This window comes from Lingula anatina, chromosome 1 (genome assembly GCF_051362555.1).
Source record: "Lingula anatina isolate TDL-2025a chromosome 1, LinAna3.0, whole genome shotgun sequence".
In the NCBI taxonomy this organism is placed as follows: Eukaryota; Metazoa; Brachiopoda; class Lingulata; order Lingulida; family Lingulidae; genus Lingula; species Lingula anatina.
This window is the reverse complement of record NC_141767.1, coordinates 21,936,020-21,954,437: the sequence shown is the minus strand read 5'-3', so window position 1 is coordinate 21,954,437 and position 18,418 is coordinate 21,936,020. Positions and strand designations below refer to the sequence as shown.

The 18,418-nt window shown below is 39.1% G+C and overlaps 2 protein-coding genes across 6 annotated transcripts; both read right to left on the bottom strand.

Moving 5' to 3' along the window:
* Window positions 1-12: 12 nt before the first annotated feature.
* LOC106178492 (thioredoxin) lies at window positions 13-5,285 on the bottom strand. Of its 2 annotated transcripts, none has more exons than XM_013561699.2 (5): window positions 3,930-5,285; window positions 2,579-2,683; window positions 2,067-2,126; window positions 1,511-1,576; window positions 13-433 (listed from the first exon to the last, which is right to left on the bottom strand). In XM_013561699.2, the coding sequence occupies exons 1-5, from the start codon at window positions 3,951-3,953 to the stop codon at window positions 362-364; spliced, it is 327 nt and encodes a 108-aa protein (XP_013417153.1). In that variant the 5' UTR covers window positions 3,954-5,285; the 3' UTR covers window positions 13-361. The 2 variants fall into 2 exon arrangements, with proteins under 2 accessions (XP_013417153.1, XP_086855349.1); XM_086999223.1 differs by lacking the exon at window positions 3,930-5,285 and adding an exon at window positions 3,611-3,903.
* A 157-nt stretch (window positions 5,286-5,442) lies between these two features.
* LOC106178472 (uncharacterized) lies at window positions 5,443-18,253 on the bottom strand. 4 transcript variants are annotated; one of them, XM_013561662.2, is made up of 3 exons: window positions 18,112-18,243; window positions 17,870-17,992; window positions 5,443-7,891 (listed from the first exon to the last, which is right to left on the bottom strand). In XM_013561662.2, the coding sequence occupies exons 2-3, from the start codon at window positions 17,878-17,880 to the stop codon at window positions 6,307-6,309; spliced, it is 1,596 nt and encodes a 531-aa protein (XP_013417116.2). In that variant the 5' UTR covers window positions 17,881-17,992; window positions 18,112-18,243; the 3' UTR covers window positions 5,443-6,306. The 4 variants fall into 4 exon arrangements, with proteins under 4 accessions (XP_013417116.2, XP_013417117.2, XP_086855313.1 ...); XM_013561663.2 differs by lacking the exon at window positions 17,870-17,992 and having other exon boundaries at window positions 18,112-18,253; XM_086999187.1 differs by lacking the exons at window positions 17,870-17,992; window positions 18,112-18,243 and adding an exon at window positions 10,409-10,582.
* Window positions 18,254-18,418: the final 165 nt, after the last annotated feature.

The window sequence follows — 18,418 nt, the reverse complement described above, 5'->3', positions numbered from 1 at the left end:
TTCAAAATTTCAAAACATAGCGTTTCTATACTTTTTTTACTAGGGCTACAGTTTGATTTTTTAATACTAGATATTCACAGATATGTATCTGGCTAATTCTCGACAATTTTCTGCCCAGCGAAAATTTCAGTAGGGAATAATTGTCATCACTCAGATGGCATCGTTTCTGTGCCAACACAGTTAATCAGATATGACAGCAAACAAGTAAGTGAGCTCTTTTGGTTACTGAATCTTGTTTGGGCCCTTATTTCTGGAATGCCTTTAATGTGGAATTATGAAATAAAACTTGCCACGGTAAGAATAACGCAAGTATTGTCGAGGTATTCCTGTCCGGAGATTGCCGTGCAAAATGTATGTCATTTTACTTCCCAGCAGCGTATTTCGTTACTAACTCTCGTAATTTGTCACGGTTAGCCCCGGCCATTTCGTCTACCTGAAATATAAGTAACATAGAGCATAAGAATAAGATGGCCTTATGAGCTTTACACAAAGAAAGACTTTCAAAACGTCAATTATTATTATTATTACTGGAGCAATTGCTTGCACCCAGTAAAGTCCCCTTTACGTTGGACGGCGTCCTTTATGTGTCCCGTAGTACGACGCCGTTTGAGAGTAAAAAAAAAAAAAAAACCTTATTCCATAGCTACTGTAATTAAGCCCCCTTTAGCAGGCCAGCAGGCTAACCATTGAGTATTCATTTTGCAAGCAAAATGATGCTATGCTTGTGCCTCCTTTCTACGACCACAGCGATGCCAGTTTCATGGTCGCGCAAGGGAGGCAGAAAGGACGCCGTCCAGTGTAAAGGGGGCTAAATTACAGTAGCAATGGAATCAGAAATTTTCTGCGTGTTTCGATCCCATAAAAAGTTTATGACATTTTGAATGTCTGTGAGATCCTTCTTTTATTTTTTTACATTGCTAGAACTTATACCATATATCTAGTAACAATATTGGTATTTTGTATTTGCATTTTCCCAGTCGTGGTACCTTTGATGACTTGTCCCAATATTGAACTTCCTCAAACACAAACATCACATCACCGTTTTCGGGACCGTTTTCAGGAAATTCGTTTTTAAGAGACGGTCCTTGAGAAAGGCACGGGGGACGCTGATATGTTATGATGGCATGGTATGTTTAAATATTTAAACTTTAATATTCTAAAAATTGAAACCATCGATAGCCGAGACTACGCAGAAAGCGGTATACAGAAAGAAGATTAAAAGCAACATGTGGAAAATGCTTTAATGAACTGACAATGGTATATAAGAGGATTGTATCGAAAATGCGATTAACCATTAGTTGTTGCCTGGAAAAATTCGCGTCAATGATTCGGCTTTGTGCTATCTGTTGACATTCGATAAGTAGAAGATGCGTTTATTCTCTGTTGATTAAAAGGGATGAGTACTCGTAAGCTTGTAACCTCAAAACTAATAACAGCACTTCCATCATTTAGTATAAACGATACTTTATGCCGTCGTCCCTGGGAAATTGAACAGACTTACTTAACTTACCTTCTTGCCTTTCTTATAGAAATACAACGTTGGCATCACCTCGATGCCTTCTTGCTCAGCAAATTCCTAGAAAATATTAATATAGCCTTATAATAGACGGCCAATGACACCTATCTTGTGGAACAATTTAAGGGGTTATTTTAAGGTCTAATGTACGACAAAAGTGTGAAGTCCCAATACATGCTCTTCTGAAACCACGGAGGTGGAGATAAGGATACAAAAAAGTTCGATTCACAATGCTTGACAGATATATATATATATATATATATATACGCAGTTTAAAGGTGTTTGAAGATAAGGGCAGTATTGACCCCTGTGGTTCTGCCAAGTAGCTATAATGGTTCCTGCAGTGTCGTAGCTTGGGCTTAGTTCAAATATTCTTGTTGGCTGTAAATCGATTTTAATGAGCTCGTTATTGGTGCTGACTTGGTCATACCTGTACGAGGTGTAATATATTTCTAGTTATAAGTATCATTATTTTGAAAATCACTGGTGCACGAGAAAGCTGCTCTCTTTTTTATTGCCGTTTCGAAATTAGTTTTACAGACATACTCACCCCATACTCGTCGACGTCCACCTTGACAAACTTTACATGTGGAAACTCTTGTTCGAGTTTCTGAAACATAAACAGAAATGTTCATATATCTGGAAAGTAAAATACATGTATTTAAGTGTTTGATTATATATTCGTGGAATTCAGATTCAATGTGCAGTCAAACACCATATATGGTCAATGATTCATGACTAGTGGTAGGCCATTAACCAATTTTATAGGGATTAAAAACCCAAATTATCGTTCGAAGATATTACTTCAGTATGCAGTAAAAGCAAGAAGATACGAATAACGGCTTTAACTTCAAGTTAAATGTCACTCCTTTCTGTACAAAAGAGTTGGTACCGTTGCGCACTGAACCTTGTTCAGGGCCGGGGAGCGTTTCACGTGCATCATAAATTCTATTCTGCGACAGCAGGCAAAAAGGGGTGTATTGGCCTGTACATTGACCAAGTCGTGACATAGTCTTTCACCGGTAACGTGGAAAGAATACACCAATACTGTAATGTGTTTACCTCTAGGAAGGGACCGATCACACGGCATGGGCCACACCAAGTGGCATAGAAGTCCACCACTACCAAGGTGTTCCCACTGGACTTGATGATGTCCATCAGCTGGCTCTGTGAGAAGAACACACGGTGCTTAAGATATCAGATTTAGGCCCGTCACCTTTATAGGTTCACGGATGAATGAGATAATGAAGAAATGAAGATGAATAAATGAATAGGTAAACGTGAACGTTTCGATATGCTTTCATTTAGTGTCTTTGTAAAAATTCAAAAACTTAAAATAATTTTGCACATTAGAATTAGTAATAGGTACATGTACATGACAGAGCGCTGTGAAAGGGTACGCCTACCAGACGTATGAGTAGGTAATATTGATGATTGGCATTCGCAACAAGCGGTATGTCAAATACTGACATGTTCTCGTTATTAAAGCTGTTTTATCTTCTGGTAATGTTTTTGGCCAAATGCCAAATGCTTTTTAATCTCGGATATAGAATCAGCAATATCACCTCTGTTATTCCTCTAGTACGCATATTGCAAGTCGTTCATTTTCTGTAAACCAAGGCGGTTGGATTTATTGCAAAATCCATCAAAGTAAGAAAGAATTTTTAAAACAATGACGTCACGACCATCATACTAAATATAATGTCCAATTAATATAAAAGAGGAAACCCTAAACGACAAACACAAATCCTTGTATAAGTCTTATTCAAGTTATGATGTTTGATATTGACAGTTTACAGAGGCGCAGCGATTGCCATTTTCTGTAACCTATTTTAATGAGTTTGTTTTTGGTTATGGTAACCTTTTTATGGCCATGCTGACCGTGTATAAATGAACTCCAACACATAGGCATAGTAAATAACAGGCTGAAAATAAAGATAATACTATTTATTATAATACGATCTAAGCCAAGGTTGGAGAAATCAATATTGTTTCCACCTGCGTGGGGACTGATGTCTGCTTATTATAATATATTGCGGCAACTCCTGGAACACATACACAATTGCAACAACAACAACAATTCTATAGGCCTACCATTATTTAATTCGCTGAACAGGTTGCACTGATCCAGGGCCCAACAAATAGGGATTCCACAAAAACATCATTTCTTTTGTAAAAAATACGATGTTATTCTTTCTTCATTGTCATACCTGTCCCCTTCCTCTGGAAGTCATCATCAGGTTCAAGATGGCGTATTACGTTGTAAACCATGGCCAGTGGCTTTCGAACAAAAGGAAGATCAAAGACGGTTTTGAAAACGCTTTACATTAAACAATACCAATAAAACAAAATCATGTCATTTAATCAATACGTGATAGACACGCAATTTTAAAAACAGAATTAGTTGACTTACTTCACATTCGATTTCAATCAGCATCTTTCTAGCTGGATCCTTAATATAGTGTTAATCAGTCAGAGTTAAAGTGATACGTGCTGTCTTCTTTGCAGCTAGCAGTGGAATCACACGGGCACGTCACATCCGTCTACTAGCCATCGCTCTCTGGGTTAATTTCCACATTTTATCTATCAGCTAAGCTTATTGGTTTGATTGAAGAGGTCGATATTGAAAGATAGATGAGCTTTGTTGCAGAATTGGGAGTAAACAGGACAATATTGTAATGCCGCCAACGTAACGAGGATTTACAATTGGCATTTTCAAAACGTGTTTCTGTTTATTTTTCTGCTTTTTTAATTTTTCATGTTTGTCATTTGTTGTGTGACGTACGTACATTGTGTGTTACATGTAGTATTTGTTGTCATATGATGTTAATAAGACAAGATTCCATGTGCATTGTATTCACATGTAAAATTTGCGTATAAATCTGATTTTAAAAGTTAATAAGTTGTCATCATGAGCGGTCTTTCATCGTGAGACTAGAGGTAAAATCAACGCTGTTTTTCTCTTTGCCTTACATTCTGGTTCCTTACGTTCTTTTTTCAGTGATTCTCACTTCCGTTAATGTTTCCAAAGCTAGTCTCAAAATGTGGTTCGGAAGTTATACACGTTATATACGTCATTGAGATTAGTTCATTGTGCAATGGAGTATTAATTTCCTCACTGGGAAACTAATTTGATATCAATTTTCCAAATATCTTCGTTTTTATTAATCCGATGGTAAACAAGCTTCTTACTTATTAAGCCTGATTTGTTAACAACTTGATAGCTACATTTCCGCCTCCGATGAATTTCACTTTGTTAGCTTCCACGTTTTATAATTCGTTTCCGAGAAGAGTAAAGGTCATCACTTCACTTGTTGTTCAGCTGTGTCCATTGTGTTAGCTGATCCACATGTTAGCTGGATGTGATCGTTGAGCAGAGCAGCTCACGGATATATCAGGCCTTCCAAGTAACTTAATCTATCTCCAAATTTGCCACGAAGAACACGACCAGGTGTCCCTTGCAGTATATATATATATATATATATATATATATATTAGAACTCCTACCTGTGAGGTAGTGATGAAAACTGAGCGGGGATATAATACTGGTATCTTAGAACGATATTGGAACAATTGCCTTAGAACAATATAAATACACGCTCGTCAATTTCACAAACCTGTGATGTTTCATCCACATTCATAGCGGATTATTCTGTTATGACAATTTGACCTTTTCATCTTTTTATAACATCTATATATTTATTTTCAGCCAGCGAATGATCTACTTTTTCTTAATGACTGGATGTACCTGTTTCGATTTGAATTCGAAGGCGGAAATCGATCTCAGAGACGCCGTCCTATCTAGGACAAGTCTGTGTTTTTGATAAATTGTCCATAAATTCTCTTCCTTCTACATTCAGATAAAACTAAAATGCTGCCCATAAGTTATCCACAATTCTTTGAAAGGAATAATAAAAGACATCAAATTTGTTGGCCAACCGGTTTTTATTCACTGATTTTTGGATCCAAACTTCAGCATTGATTGTATATTTGATAATTTCATAGATACAAATTGTATAACCACAAACAACTCAGGTACGGAAAATGTACACGACTTGTATCAAAGTTTATAAAACGGACTGATATATGCAACTTGTTGGTACAAATTTGTATAATTCAATTGACGGACTACTGCATCGTAACAAATGAGCACTCTTTGTCTATAAGCTTACATTGAGGGTTAAAATGTTCTGGTTACGCATATGTAAAATTGGCACTTCCTTATGTCCAAGTAACGCCACCTGTGTTTCTCATCTGTTTTAGGACACGTCCACAAAAAGTCCCTTTTCTCGACCGCACACAAACCCTTAACCGGCCCAGGACGAGAGTAGGCGATTGTCATTAACTTCAGGTTGAAAGGAACAGGAGAGAAGATGCGCTGGGCTAACAACATGGTTAAAAAGGGAATATTAGTCCTGGATCCAGGAATTGTTTCAATGACAGTCGACTACCTCGTGGTGAGCAAGAACGAAACTTTTGTGTGGCAGACAGCGGCCCGTTTGTGATTTGTTCCCGTGAACCTAGCCTGTCCCCCCATGACCACACCGCCGCTCAGTTCCAGACACCAATGGGGCACACAAGTTTCATTTCTTCTGGGACTAAAACATTCCTACTGCACACGACAGGATCTGTAGTACCTGGTTATGTTATTTTTACAGTCCCTCCTCAAGAGTTGAACGTAGCCGTATTTCGAAGAGCTCGGCAATGTTACGCGACTAGGTCTGTCAGCACCATTTTGTACTTCTTTTACTCTTTTCATTTTTGAAAGACGCCGTCAACAGAGGTGAATCTTACACCTTGGAGGCGACGCGAGGTGGGCTGGTGTGGCGGTATTGGCTTCCCTGCCTCTCCCGATAGCTCCCGGGTGTATAGCGCGGAAGCGATGGGGACAAGGCCCGGGCCTCGTATCTCGGTCTGACAGACAGCAAATCGTCGTCGTTTCTTCCGGGGTTTCTCTCCCGGATGCGAGAAGCATAGTCTGAAAGCAGGCCAATAAAAGTGTCGCCGGACGCAATGCGACTTTCTAAACTTGATGTATTATCCACAGATTCTCGTTCTTTGCTAGCCGAGGGTGCAAATGAAGCTCTGTAGGTAGACTGGAAGTTGTCCGTGTTATCCGTGGCATAAGGAGGCACGGTGCTTCTTTGATACGAATAACGACTTCCTGGGTAATCAGAATCTCCTTGAGTATCTTCAACCACTGGAGTGTAGCGAGGAGTGTAACTCTTCCTAAGGTAGGAAGACGTGGCCGGTAGGTCTTCCGTGAGAGAGGGGTCTTCGGGGGATAGGGAGCGATGGCGATGGAGTGGTTTTGTCTCAGGTTCGTACTCGGTATACCCTTCACCTTCAGGTTCAAATGAATAGCCGATGTTCGGGCGATGAGCGTAGGCGCTCCCATAGCGATAAGACCCCTCGTCCTCTCTATGGTCTATGTTGCCCGTTCCGTACCTCCTTGTGTAAGATCCAGGCACGTAGGTGCTGCCGTAGGAACTACCGTAGTGGGGCACGTAGGCGTCCGCAGAGCCAGTTGACTCGCGGTCAACTGAAGAAGATACTCGTGGATAGCGAGAGGAAAAACTGTCGGCGTACGTAGGGCGGTACCGCGACAGACTAGCTTCGTAGCTACGGTAGCGAGGGGGCTCGTACTCGGGCGTCTCCTCGCGGGAAATTGAACGTGACTTGGAGGTTTCCCTGCCATACCCGGCGAGTGCGGCTACTCTTGGGTATCGAGGGGGTGGCTCGTAATCCTCATCCTCGTCCTCGTCCTCGTAGTGATAACTGTGAGAAGTCTTGTGACCCCTAGTACCGGTCGGGCAAGTGCGTGAGATATCGGAGTCTGCTCTGTCTAGTTCGTTGTGTAGATTCCCAAGCAACTTCATCAATTGCTCTTGACACTTAACCAAGTTTCTTGCACCCGTTGTCTTCGCCCATATGTTTTCACTTCGAAGTTTTTCCTCGTCAAAAACTGGCTTTTCTGGGAAATTTGTTACAGTTACATAGTCTGTTGTAGTGGCAGAAACTTTTGGTAGGTTATCTTCTCCTGCAAAACGCACGTTTTGTTTTGTATCAGAGGTCTCAGATCCGGCTGGTTCTACTAGTTCTTCTGCTTTCACTTCTTGAGCTGCTTGCCCCTTTGCCTCTGATTCTACCTCCGACATTTGTGGCCCTGTTTCGACTTGGACATCGGGGACGGGTTCGACGTCATTTGCTGAATCAGTGGCAGGCGGTTCACCCGATGTTTCGTTTTGTGTTTCCGCGGTAACATCCTTGGGCGCGTCTGGTGCCACTGACTCGACCACTGCTTCTGCCGATTTTTCTTCCTTGGTGCCCTGTTCTGAATCCGCCATGCTGGCCGAGGAAGTGAAAGCCTCAGGTCTGAAAATATTAAAATAAAATATTGACTCATCGTTGTCCACGAAGCCTTTTATTTATAGTAACGGAGTGAAAAAACCAAATTACAAATTGTTAAGTAGAATTTTCTTAAAATGTACAGAGCAGACAAAAACGTTATGGAAGCAACAAACACGTCAGTATTGACAAAATATGTGTCAGTAATGCAATCATCAACAAAAAATATCTATCTTCCAACTTTGCAATCATATAAGTTTATGCAAAAGGATTAATAATAAAAGCGAGTTAAAAGTTATTTGTCATTTACCTGTGTGTGTGTGTGTGTGAGTGTGTGTGAGAGAGAGAGAGAGAGAGAGATAGAGAGAGAGAGACAGAGAGCATCAGAGAGTGATTATCTTATTCTTGAAGAACTAGTGTTCGTATCTGAACTCGCCCCTACGTTGCAAATATCCATTTTGGTTAAAGCGTTAAATGATAACAGTAACATGCACACCCATATAGTATATACACAAGCCAAACACTTCTCTCCCTAATCCGAATGTTGGCAAAGCCTTATGATCTATTACATAATTAGAAATAATATTGTGTCAAGTTTCCACACATTCTGCAATTGCCAGATTAACCAGCACAGCCCCCGCAATCAACTTAACACACTATTAACCAAACAAACGTTACTCAGGTTTACATATTTCACCTGTGTAAAAAGAACGTTTGAAAAAAGCCAGAGTATACAGCATTACTTTAAGACCAAAAAACCTACGCATGCCTAAGAAACTTGCGTGAATTCTCAGCCTGAATACCATTCAGACAGATTGCGTAGGATAAAGAAAATTGACAGGCAGAAGTTGAGCAATGTGAAGCAAGGCATTCTCAACTTTAACTACGCGTACAGACATACTGTATGTGCAAAACATTGATTATGATGTCTTCCATCATGGGCTGTCATTCTGAAGAAATGATACAGAGCCAACTTAAAATTGTGTGTTTAAATATACCTCCCTTTAGAACATTAAATATAAATTCCAACATCTCTTCATTTAAGATATATCAATTGATTTACAAAAACATTATCAATCAACGCCAAATTATAAGCCCTAAGAACACAAGTACATTTTACACCAGGGACTTTATATATAATAGAGACCCAGGGTTCGCACCTGTTTGACACATCAAAATCGTAAAAAAGCTGGTGGCTCAAAGTTGCAAGACACCAACGTATTTAGTTGCCCTCCCCTAGCTCTGTATATTTATATTGATGTATAAATATCTGTTGACTGCGCAAAGGATGATATTTCAAGGTTTAAAACAGTTTATTTAGAGACAACTCCTGCTCTACCACACGTTTACCTTACATATTCCTGCACTGGGTCACCAGCCTAAAAATGTCAAAGCGACTGAAGCGAATATTTCTGGACATTGGGATATGACAGGATCGCACAAGAGCCATCATCATATCAGCGGACAGTTTAGGAATAACGAATTCTTAAAAATTCCTGTATGTTCATTAACCCACTTACGAAGGTGTGTGTGTGTGTGTGTGTGGGGGGGGGGGGGGGGGGGTGTACTAGGACTGAGAACAGAATACATTGGCTGAATTCAATTCTACGTGTCAAAACAAGGACAAATGTATATTGTGGTGATTAAATCAATAATAATTTTTTTTAAACAATTGAGAAGATTTTGATCTCCTTTCTTTGTATTCTCATTTACATTCTTTTGACGCAAGTATATTGCAAAACACTGGGATGCTCGAAAAATGGACTCATATCCTGTTCAATACGGCAAAATATATAGCACACGCTGGCTAGCTTTCAAAATATGAAAGTCTCGCTATATGTATTTTTCATTGACTCGGTATAGGCCAACCTCTGGCTACATCTATTATGTTTTCTCGCTGAAGTAACTGACTACTTTCAATTTTGAGCTGTTTATTACAAACAACCGAGGCTCTAGATGCAGTGAGGAGCTCATGAACGTGTGTTGCCATTTAAGGTAGTGACATTCTATCCCGCCACACAGACATTTAATGCGTGCAGGTAGCAGACGCCAGCCATGGAGTCTCGCGGAATACGGAGCAGCTGTACGTTAATACCGTTGTGTAAGATGCTTGCGCTTAAAGTAACTTTTTTTCTCAGTAATAATTATGAAAAGCATAGCTGGTAATGAAACGCGATATGTTATCACAAGCCCCGTTATATTTTTACACACTCACTGCCATCGTTATCCAAGCCACTTGAGGGTCTTAGCAGGGGAAGAAGAGGATGCATGCCTCTTGGTACATTGACGTGCAGACCTTGCTTAAATCTCGACATCACCCTAGAACCTACGGGAGGCCCTGAGACTAGAAAACGTGTACTCACGCTAAGAATAACCCAGCATCCATCACTCAACGCTCACACCGTCCCCGGGAGCCTTTCAAAAACGAATCCAACCCCGGAGTTTCCGAGGCTGAACTAACTCCACTACTACGAGCTGGAAAAATGCGATCAAAGGTCAGAGGATAGGATAGGATAGCATATATACTGCACTACTACAACCTACCGGCAGACGTCTATCGTGATAACTATGAGTTGCCCGCAAGATGTGTATCCCGACATTGTTGCTCATTAAAGTCATCGTCGACAACATTCAAAACTTTAAAATCGTTTTCCTTTTTGGACCTAATTGCTGTTATTAGTGTGTTTGCTTATAACGGGTCTTAGAGCAACGTCGGCTTTGTGCCGTACAGTGCATTTGCAAGGAGAAGGGAATGCTGACGTCATTTTATTCTTCCAAACCAAACATTTATAACAGTATGCAAATATTTATGACCCGAACGGCTTCAACGCGTCCAAGTTATAAATGTCTGTATCAAGACTTTGCTTGAAATATCATCATCATTTCCAATTTATACTTTTAGTTTTCTATTCAAGATGCAGTTCAGATGCAGAAACAGCAATAAAATCTTACTATTTAATATCCTTATTAAATAGCATCTTTCAATTTCATACGAAATAAGAAATTCATTAGCGTTTCTGAACCGTTTTCTGTCGTTTGATATATAGTAATTTTCCACAAAAAAAGTCATGAATAATCAGATTTGATATTAATGATATACAATTTTTGAAAAAAAAAGACATTTCCAAAAACTAGTATGATGGGTTAACCCATTTACGTGCAGTTGTTATGTTTTTTAAAGAAATAAAGAAACCCTGCAAAAAATCTTCTACCCAAAAACATTAAGACCTCTTGTCCGGGATTACACTGTAGAGATGGACATCCACAGCGCGGTGACAGGTGCCCGTTACCCCGCCAGCGCTCATGGCACCCGTGTCCGGAGTAAACAAACAAAAACACATTAACAAGTAAATCAACTGAAAATAACTCATGCTCGATCAAACAAATATCAAGGTCTATTATGCCTAATCTGTGCTTATGTTTGCTATATCACTTTCAACGTCAAATTTAGAATCAAACAAAATTGATGTGGAGACACCATATTTGTCCACTAGTTTTTCTCTTGAGTTCTCTAAGACTGCGAGAACGGACATTTAGATGCAGTTGGGTACGGCTAGGTTAGATTTTTAATTTCTTGTTGTTTGTAAATAGCATTTTTCCGAATGTATGAAGACGTTTTAATCTAATTTTGTTCGACGGCAAATTCTGTGTACAAACACCCGGAGACGAAGTACTCTCGCTGGTCGTCTGTTACCAAATAATTGTGTTGCATACTTAAATTTTGTATACTATTTTAAAACCCCTGATATCAGAGGGTACAGATGAAGTACAGTCCACACCTTTGTGGTGAGACCAACCACTTTTGTTTTGTAACAAAATACGCCGACATTTGTTATTTGACCACTTCTACATACACGTGTGATGCTGGCATTTGAAAATTATTAATATACTCTTAGTAGTCTTTCATTATTGAAATAAATGTCCACATTGTATATAAAAAGCGGATAGTTTCACTGTAGCCATGTGGTCCAGTCTTGTCTAGCCGTTCAAGTTGATACTGCCATAAATTCATCGCTATTCTGAAAACCTCCGACTGCTTCCGAACGCACACCTTCAAGAAACAACTAGTTTAGTGTCTGAAACACCTGTGGTCATTGACCTTCACACCAACCCCGCTTATTACACCCACTGGAGACGTGTTAACATCGAATGAATGTGCACAGTCAAAAGGTTAACATGCTTTAATGCTAACAGAACTGACAGAAGACCTTTTTTTCTTTTTAATTGAATGGTATGTATTGAGACATCCTGACGAAAATAAAATAATTATTAAGATTTTCTTTCTCATCCTTCTATTTCATACACTGTAGTATCTCGCAGATGGCTTCATGGCACTATATTTACTTACAGCGGATCTAAAATTGTACCAACGAGATTTTAAATCCAATATGTAAACAAAAAACGAATTTGTTGCGAAGCATCATGTTTTTACTTCCAGTCTCTTCTCATGATAAGATTGACTCTTTGTAAATTCTCGACCTATAAAGCCGCTTTGGATGCCGAATCGGATTGTACATGTATCCAATATTCATTTTAAATGGGGGATCACATATTAAAATTTAATTATTTTCATTAGTTTTTCAATGTGCACCTAAAATAATTTTGTTTCGAAGCAAGAGAAAGGGCACTGCTGCTTTCGGCAATATACACGTATAAACTTTGTCGCCACTTCTTATATCGACTTACTCAAGTTTCACATCAATATTTCACAAACTTGTGCGTCTATCACTCTGCTACGCATCCAGGGGCGGATTATTTGAAGGAGGGTCCGCGGATGCAAAGCCGACCCCCCCCCCCCTTTTGGGGGTCGGGGCCCGCTGAAGGGTCCCAAATTTTTTTGGTATTTTAGAGAGCGAACGGTGCCATTTGCTAGTTTAGAACTATGATTTAGCTAATCGAAATTCTAATTAGAAGAGGGGACCTGTGGTGTGATTTTTTCAGAAATAGAAGGGGGGGGGGGGTCCTGACACCCCCCTAACTCCGCCACTGACACCTATACACGACATGCACATCATCCTGATGTGTGATATACACGAAGCATGGCAGAACATATCTCTATGCAAAGTCCTATAGAATCCCTACCTTTCTGCTATACAACCCTACTCTAAGAATAAAGATGTTGAATAGTGATCAACAAGGCAGTACCTCTTCATCGGGTGTATGGAAAAATATTCCGAACTTAATGCTGTACTAAAAGTTATCAGCTGTACATGCAGTAGATTTCACACAACACTAACTATTGGTATTTCATCTGCTTGACAGAAATTTTGACCTAATAGCGTTCATATCATTCTTGCGGCATTCAAAACAAAATGGTATTCTAAATAAGGAATGCCCGGATAAATAAAGCGAAATGCAGCCTCTCGGAAGATGTGCTTGTTGACCGCTGCAGTGAGTCGATAATTATATTTTCTATCGAGAAAGGAAAATATTCCATGCGTGCGCGGGCGTGTGTGTGTGTGTGTGTGTGTGTGTCAGAGAAGAATTTCATCAGCTGCTGTGTAATAGTATAAAAGTAAAGTGATTTTTCTTCAATCAACAGCTACTATTGAAATTGTTACCTCCAATATCTACATGTCTGTCTACAGCATCTTCATGTGTGTGTGTGTGTGTGTGTGTGTGTTTTGTGCGCGTATGATGGGGCACTTTTAACCCCGGGAAAAAGGGACCGGATCTTCTTTGGAATGTGACCCTGGTCAATATTCAATAATGCAATACTACGTTCAACACTAAGATTACCGAACCATTGGATCTCTGAGAATCGACCTTGAACGCATAAAAAGGACTGACTTGTATCTCAAGTTAGCATACCCTTGAAAAGAATAATTTCAGAAGTGATACTGATATAGATACAAAAATAAATTTTAAAGCCACTAACTGGACAGAGAGAAGGAAGAATAGTGCAAAGTGCAAAGCATTTATGCAATTTTAATGGGGTCTAAGCAAAGGTTAGAAAAAAGAGGAACCGGCATCTATATAATTACAGAGGAGATTATTCATGAAAAATAGGAGGTTAACAGAAGAAAAAGGGTTGCAACAGGTATAGGGAACATTTGTTTAACTGACGCGCAGATCAAAGAGGGCGATCTGACGAGTCGGGCATGTTTTCCGGATAAAGCAAATCAGATATAGATAATACATAGTTAACTACTCAAGAGTTTCCAGAGAGTTTCTCAAATTGCCGGCAATATTCCCAGAAACACGGTGGCCCCTGGGCTAGACGTGGGATCTAAGTCATAACAGACTATGAAATGATGATGATTTCAATAATAATAATAATAATAATAATAATAATAATAATAATAATAATAATATTCACTTGCAAGCATTTTTGGATTCATTTATGGATATTTAAAACATCTATGATCATATTTTTTTCACACATCTCAGTTCGATTTAGAAACTTTATGGAATACATCGACAGGTAGGTAAATATATGTGTAAGGAATGTTGTTTACCTATGATATTTCACCTTAATAATTTGAAATAAAACCAACGCAAAACAGTTACATGTACATCTGGCATATATAGATCGTCAAAGAAAAGCAGAAAACCCAATTTTCGATACCTCTATGGAAATAATGATGTTAAAATCCGGGGCTCAAGATCCGTTAGACGTTACTATGTTAGGATTTCCCTACGTCTTGGCCCACCCTGTGTTTGTAGGAGAAGACTGCACTTTGATCATGGACATAGTTGATAAATATTCGGATTTAACCACCCTGCAGTATGAACTATCCCTGTGCCGCAGATTTCTTGGTGTATCATTTGGTGAAGGCAGCATTTTGAAAGTACATTTTAAAATCGCTTTGATGCGTGATAATATATCCAATTGCTGTCGTTGCCGTAATGAAAGTTTTTTTTCGGGAAAACATAAATGTATACTCGCAAATAGCAACCTCTCGCACCTGGGTACTATGAATCAGTTTACAGGGCCTCTATACGCTACCTGTGCCTTGGCCAGTAACATCTACCGTATAACTAGTAGGGATGATAAAACTAATCAAAAATTGAAAAATGAGATTCTAGATAGCTAAATGAAACCGCTGCACCATTGCCGAGTTCGGGATTTTTTTTATAATATGCGATATTCCCATCTTCTCAGTTATTTTGGTATTGACAGCGGGATGAAATTCTAGCCCATGCCTGCCTCCCACTGGTTAGATCAATACTGCCAAGTTGTAAGTTGAACTGCGGCAGGTGTAAAACTTCCAGGCGTGCTAGATAGCTAGTTTTACATCCCGTACGTGTTGGCAAGAAAACAATTTCAGTTGTGCTTCAAAACCTATGTCTATTATGGCAATTATTAGTAACACATAATCGCTGAAATGAATTGATTTTTAGTCTGTATTTACCTATCTGTAGCCCTGCACGGAGATGAAGGCAATGCCAGTCCTCCTGACCCACATAAAATGCCCTCACTCTCCCTGGTAAAGTACCCAAAGGCTGGAGACTGAAGTGTTTGCTGGAGAGATTATAAGGATTACCTTCAAGAAAGAATGATGGTTTTATTTCCAATTGTAAAACTGCGGGCGCGCAGCCGACGAAAGGTTGTGAAATGAATAAATTGAGGCAGGTGGGAATGTGGCGATTGTGCCTCGTCTAGAGGTTATACTTCTTTGTATTTAATAATTATAAAGTAGTATGTAAATGTGTTACCTCTTTTGAATCACCGAGAGAAGGGGGGGGGGGGTAATAAAGTGATAATAACTTCACAGTAAAGGGTAAACTCAGTTTGACCATACATCGTCCGTCTTGTTTAATACTGATTTGCAGTGCAACTATGTTAAATAAGTGTTTTATTTTTCTTTTAAAAGTTCCCCCTCGATATGTATACATAAAATCTCTCATAATTGTATTACTTTAATCGAAATGCTTTCAAGCAAATTTCACCTATTTTCGATCTGTTCTAGAGTAAGACCTGACCCAAGAAGCGCCATAGGCAACCAGTGAACTATGATAAATGAATTGGAATTCCAGGTGGGTGAAACGCACTAAAATCAAGAAGTTTATCATTAGAAGCAGGATGCACATAACCCGGTGCACTGAAAGAGGGAGAAGTCTCATTCAGCAGAATTATCAAGTTTTTCTAATACCGCATCGACGGAAATGGGCATGGCGTGAAAATGGCTATGGCGTGTGTAAAATCACTAAACCAACAGCCGCTCTGGATGATACACTTTTATGTCGTTTTATTTTGCAATACAATATAAAGAAAGATAAAATAAAATAAAAATTACTTAAAATCAATTTGTTTTACCACCTCTGTTTTATTACCTCATGAAGTGTACTTTTTGCGGCTGCCTTAGTTCAGAGTGCTATTTTGTTCTTTTCACATTTTATTAACATTTCAAAACTCTGCCAAGAAAATACTGGTAGTCAACGGAACTGTATAAAAAGTTCAATGCGGTGTTTTTATCCATCCATTATCTCATTATTTATCAAATTCCATCTATTAATTGTCCTTTTATTTTTTTATCTAAATCTTTATTTTATTTTTATTTTTTCAAATAACGCCTGTTTAAGTTTGCAGTATGATTGGCTTCCATAGGTGCTGATGTTTTATATAAAAAAAATCCTTCTGACTAGTAATTGCCTCAAATTCTGGTTCCGCCATAATATGGAGTGACTCATATTACCATTTTTTGAACTTCCAAAACATGCAGACGGCATTCTAAAGGCAAAAAATTATCTGTGTGAGGTGCCAAACAATCTCAAAAGTTAAGGTTGTTTAAAATGCATGAAAGGTGTTAGCCAAGTAACTCACTGATCACAGTATAAAGGACGTGTGTTTGCATATGTACCTGCATTGAAATTAAAAAGAAAGTCGCACCGCACAACGGTCCAATCCTCTGTGGTCGTTTTTAACTGAATTGCTTATGAAGTACAAAGTCTTGCACATTTAGGTAAGAAGAATCAGCAGTTCTCTCATGCATTTCCACGAAAATCTTGGATAATCTTTTACAGTATTTCAGCCAATACAATATTAAACAACAGAGGTTCGGTGCAGTATTCATATGCCGCGGTGTGACGATCCATACCCTCACATTCCTTACCCAGCCACGCACTTAGAGTGTGGGCTTCAGTGAATGTTTTAAATTGCCCTCCTGATAACATTAAGCCATCGTTAAACGAAACACGTACACGCATACACATTTTCTGCACCCAGTACCATTCTCTACCTTACCTACGTCAGGTATGTTTTTAATCTTCCTTCTTTCACAGAAATTTTGGCTAACTAAATCAACATCAGATATAGTGAGTCATTCACTTAGAAATTAAGGAAGGCACTAACTTGCCAACGTGAAATCATTTTCAGAGCCTGCTTCAAATACTAGTTCTTCGGCGTAATCTAATTTTAATTTCATTGTATTTAAAGAAGGCACGCAGGTCCCATATTTGTTTCACCTATATCTTTCACAGCACCGTCACATTGACAATTCGTTCATATTAAGTTCTATAATATGATAAAGGTCCTAGATTCTACGGGTGTTCGATAGGCATAAAGCCTAAAATAAGGTTGATTTAGCACAACCCACCAAGAGCAGGCAATAGTTCCCAGCCCGCAATACTCTTCCAAAAATAACAGGTAACTAAATCTAAGGGTACGGAGAGGTTAGCCTAAGTAAAATCTCACAATCTATGATAAATATGAATGTCCTGAATAAACACCTCATAAATTATACTTATATTCAGGAGGCCCTAGTAAACAAGGGGTTGTTTTACAATTTGTCAAGGTACAATTGCACATATGGCTAAAAATTAATATGTTAATAACAATACTGAAATGGCATTAAAATTCCAAAGCCGTTAGTAGCAGAACCTCGGTGCAGTGTGAGAATGTATACTTGGCGAAAATACCTTTGTTTTCATACTAGATCTGATAAAACAGCCTTTATTATGAAAACACATGGTCGCCAACTTTCGCCAAGAAAGCAGTTCACAATCGCTGATAGAAAAACGCCAACACTGTGTTTTACGAATGCTGCATTCTAAGAGACTTACCCTAGGGTCATAGCATGCGACTTAAAATGCCCCTGCAGACACCATTTATAGAGCTTGAAGACTTTCTGCTCAAGGTTGCTTGGACGCTTGATGCAAAACCTTGATTGCTTTCACGCTTTCTGTCTGCAAATGTCAAAGATGCACGCCCAGTTCATTTGAGTTATTTCTAGTGAAAGAAAGATGAGAGGAGAGGTGACGGTAGAAAAAAGATTTAAAAGATCCACGGTTTTCCAGTCACTTACCTTGAAGCTCGCAGTAAGCACGTGCCTGAGCCCTCGCCCGCCTGTTGTCCGACTGCAAGTAACCGCAGATGGCAAGCACTCAGTCAGAGCAAGCAACTGCTATATTTAACAGCCTCACAGGTATTACTCTCCAGGTAGCATACTGGATCCTATTAAGTTTACCTTTAAAATGTCGGTTATCATTTATGTTACTAGTGAATGGTGCTTTATATAACGCCTGTAATGAATTAGACGTTCAAATAAGTTCAAGGAATTCTCATGTTTTACAATGCTTGCATTTAATGCATATTTACATATATCCAACAAA

Excerpts from the sequence above, each read along its gene's own strand:
- LOC106178492 (XM_013561699.2), bottom strand. The coding sequence starts at position 3,953 with ATGCTGATTGAAATCGAATGTGAA. Across the intron at positions 1,577-2,066 it reads TGGACGTCGACGAGTATGGG|GAATTTGCTGAGCAAGAAGG; the intron begins GTGAGTATGTCT and ends AATATTTTCTAG. Across the intron at positions 434-1,510 it reads TCTATAAGAAAGGCAAGAAG|GTAGACGAAATGGCCGGGGC; the intron begins GTAAGTTAAGTA and ends CTTATATTTCAG.
- LOC106178472 (XM_086999187.1), bottom strand. The coding sequence starts at position 10,464 with ATGTCGGGATACACATCTTGCGGGCAACTCATAGTTATCACGATAGAC. Across the intron at positions 7,892-10,408 it reads ATCACGATAGACGTCTGCCG|ACCTGAGGCTTTCACTTCCT; the intron begins GTAGGTTGTAGT and ends TAATATTTTCAG.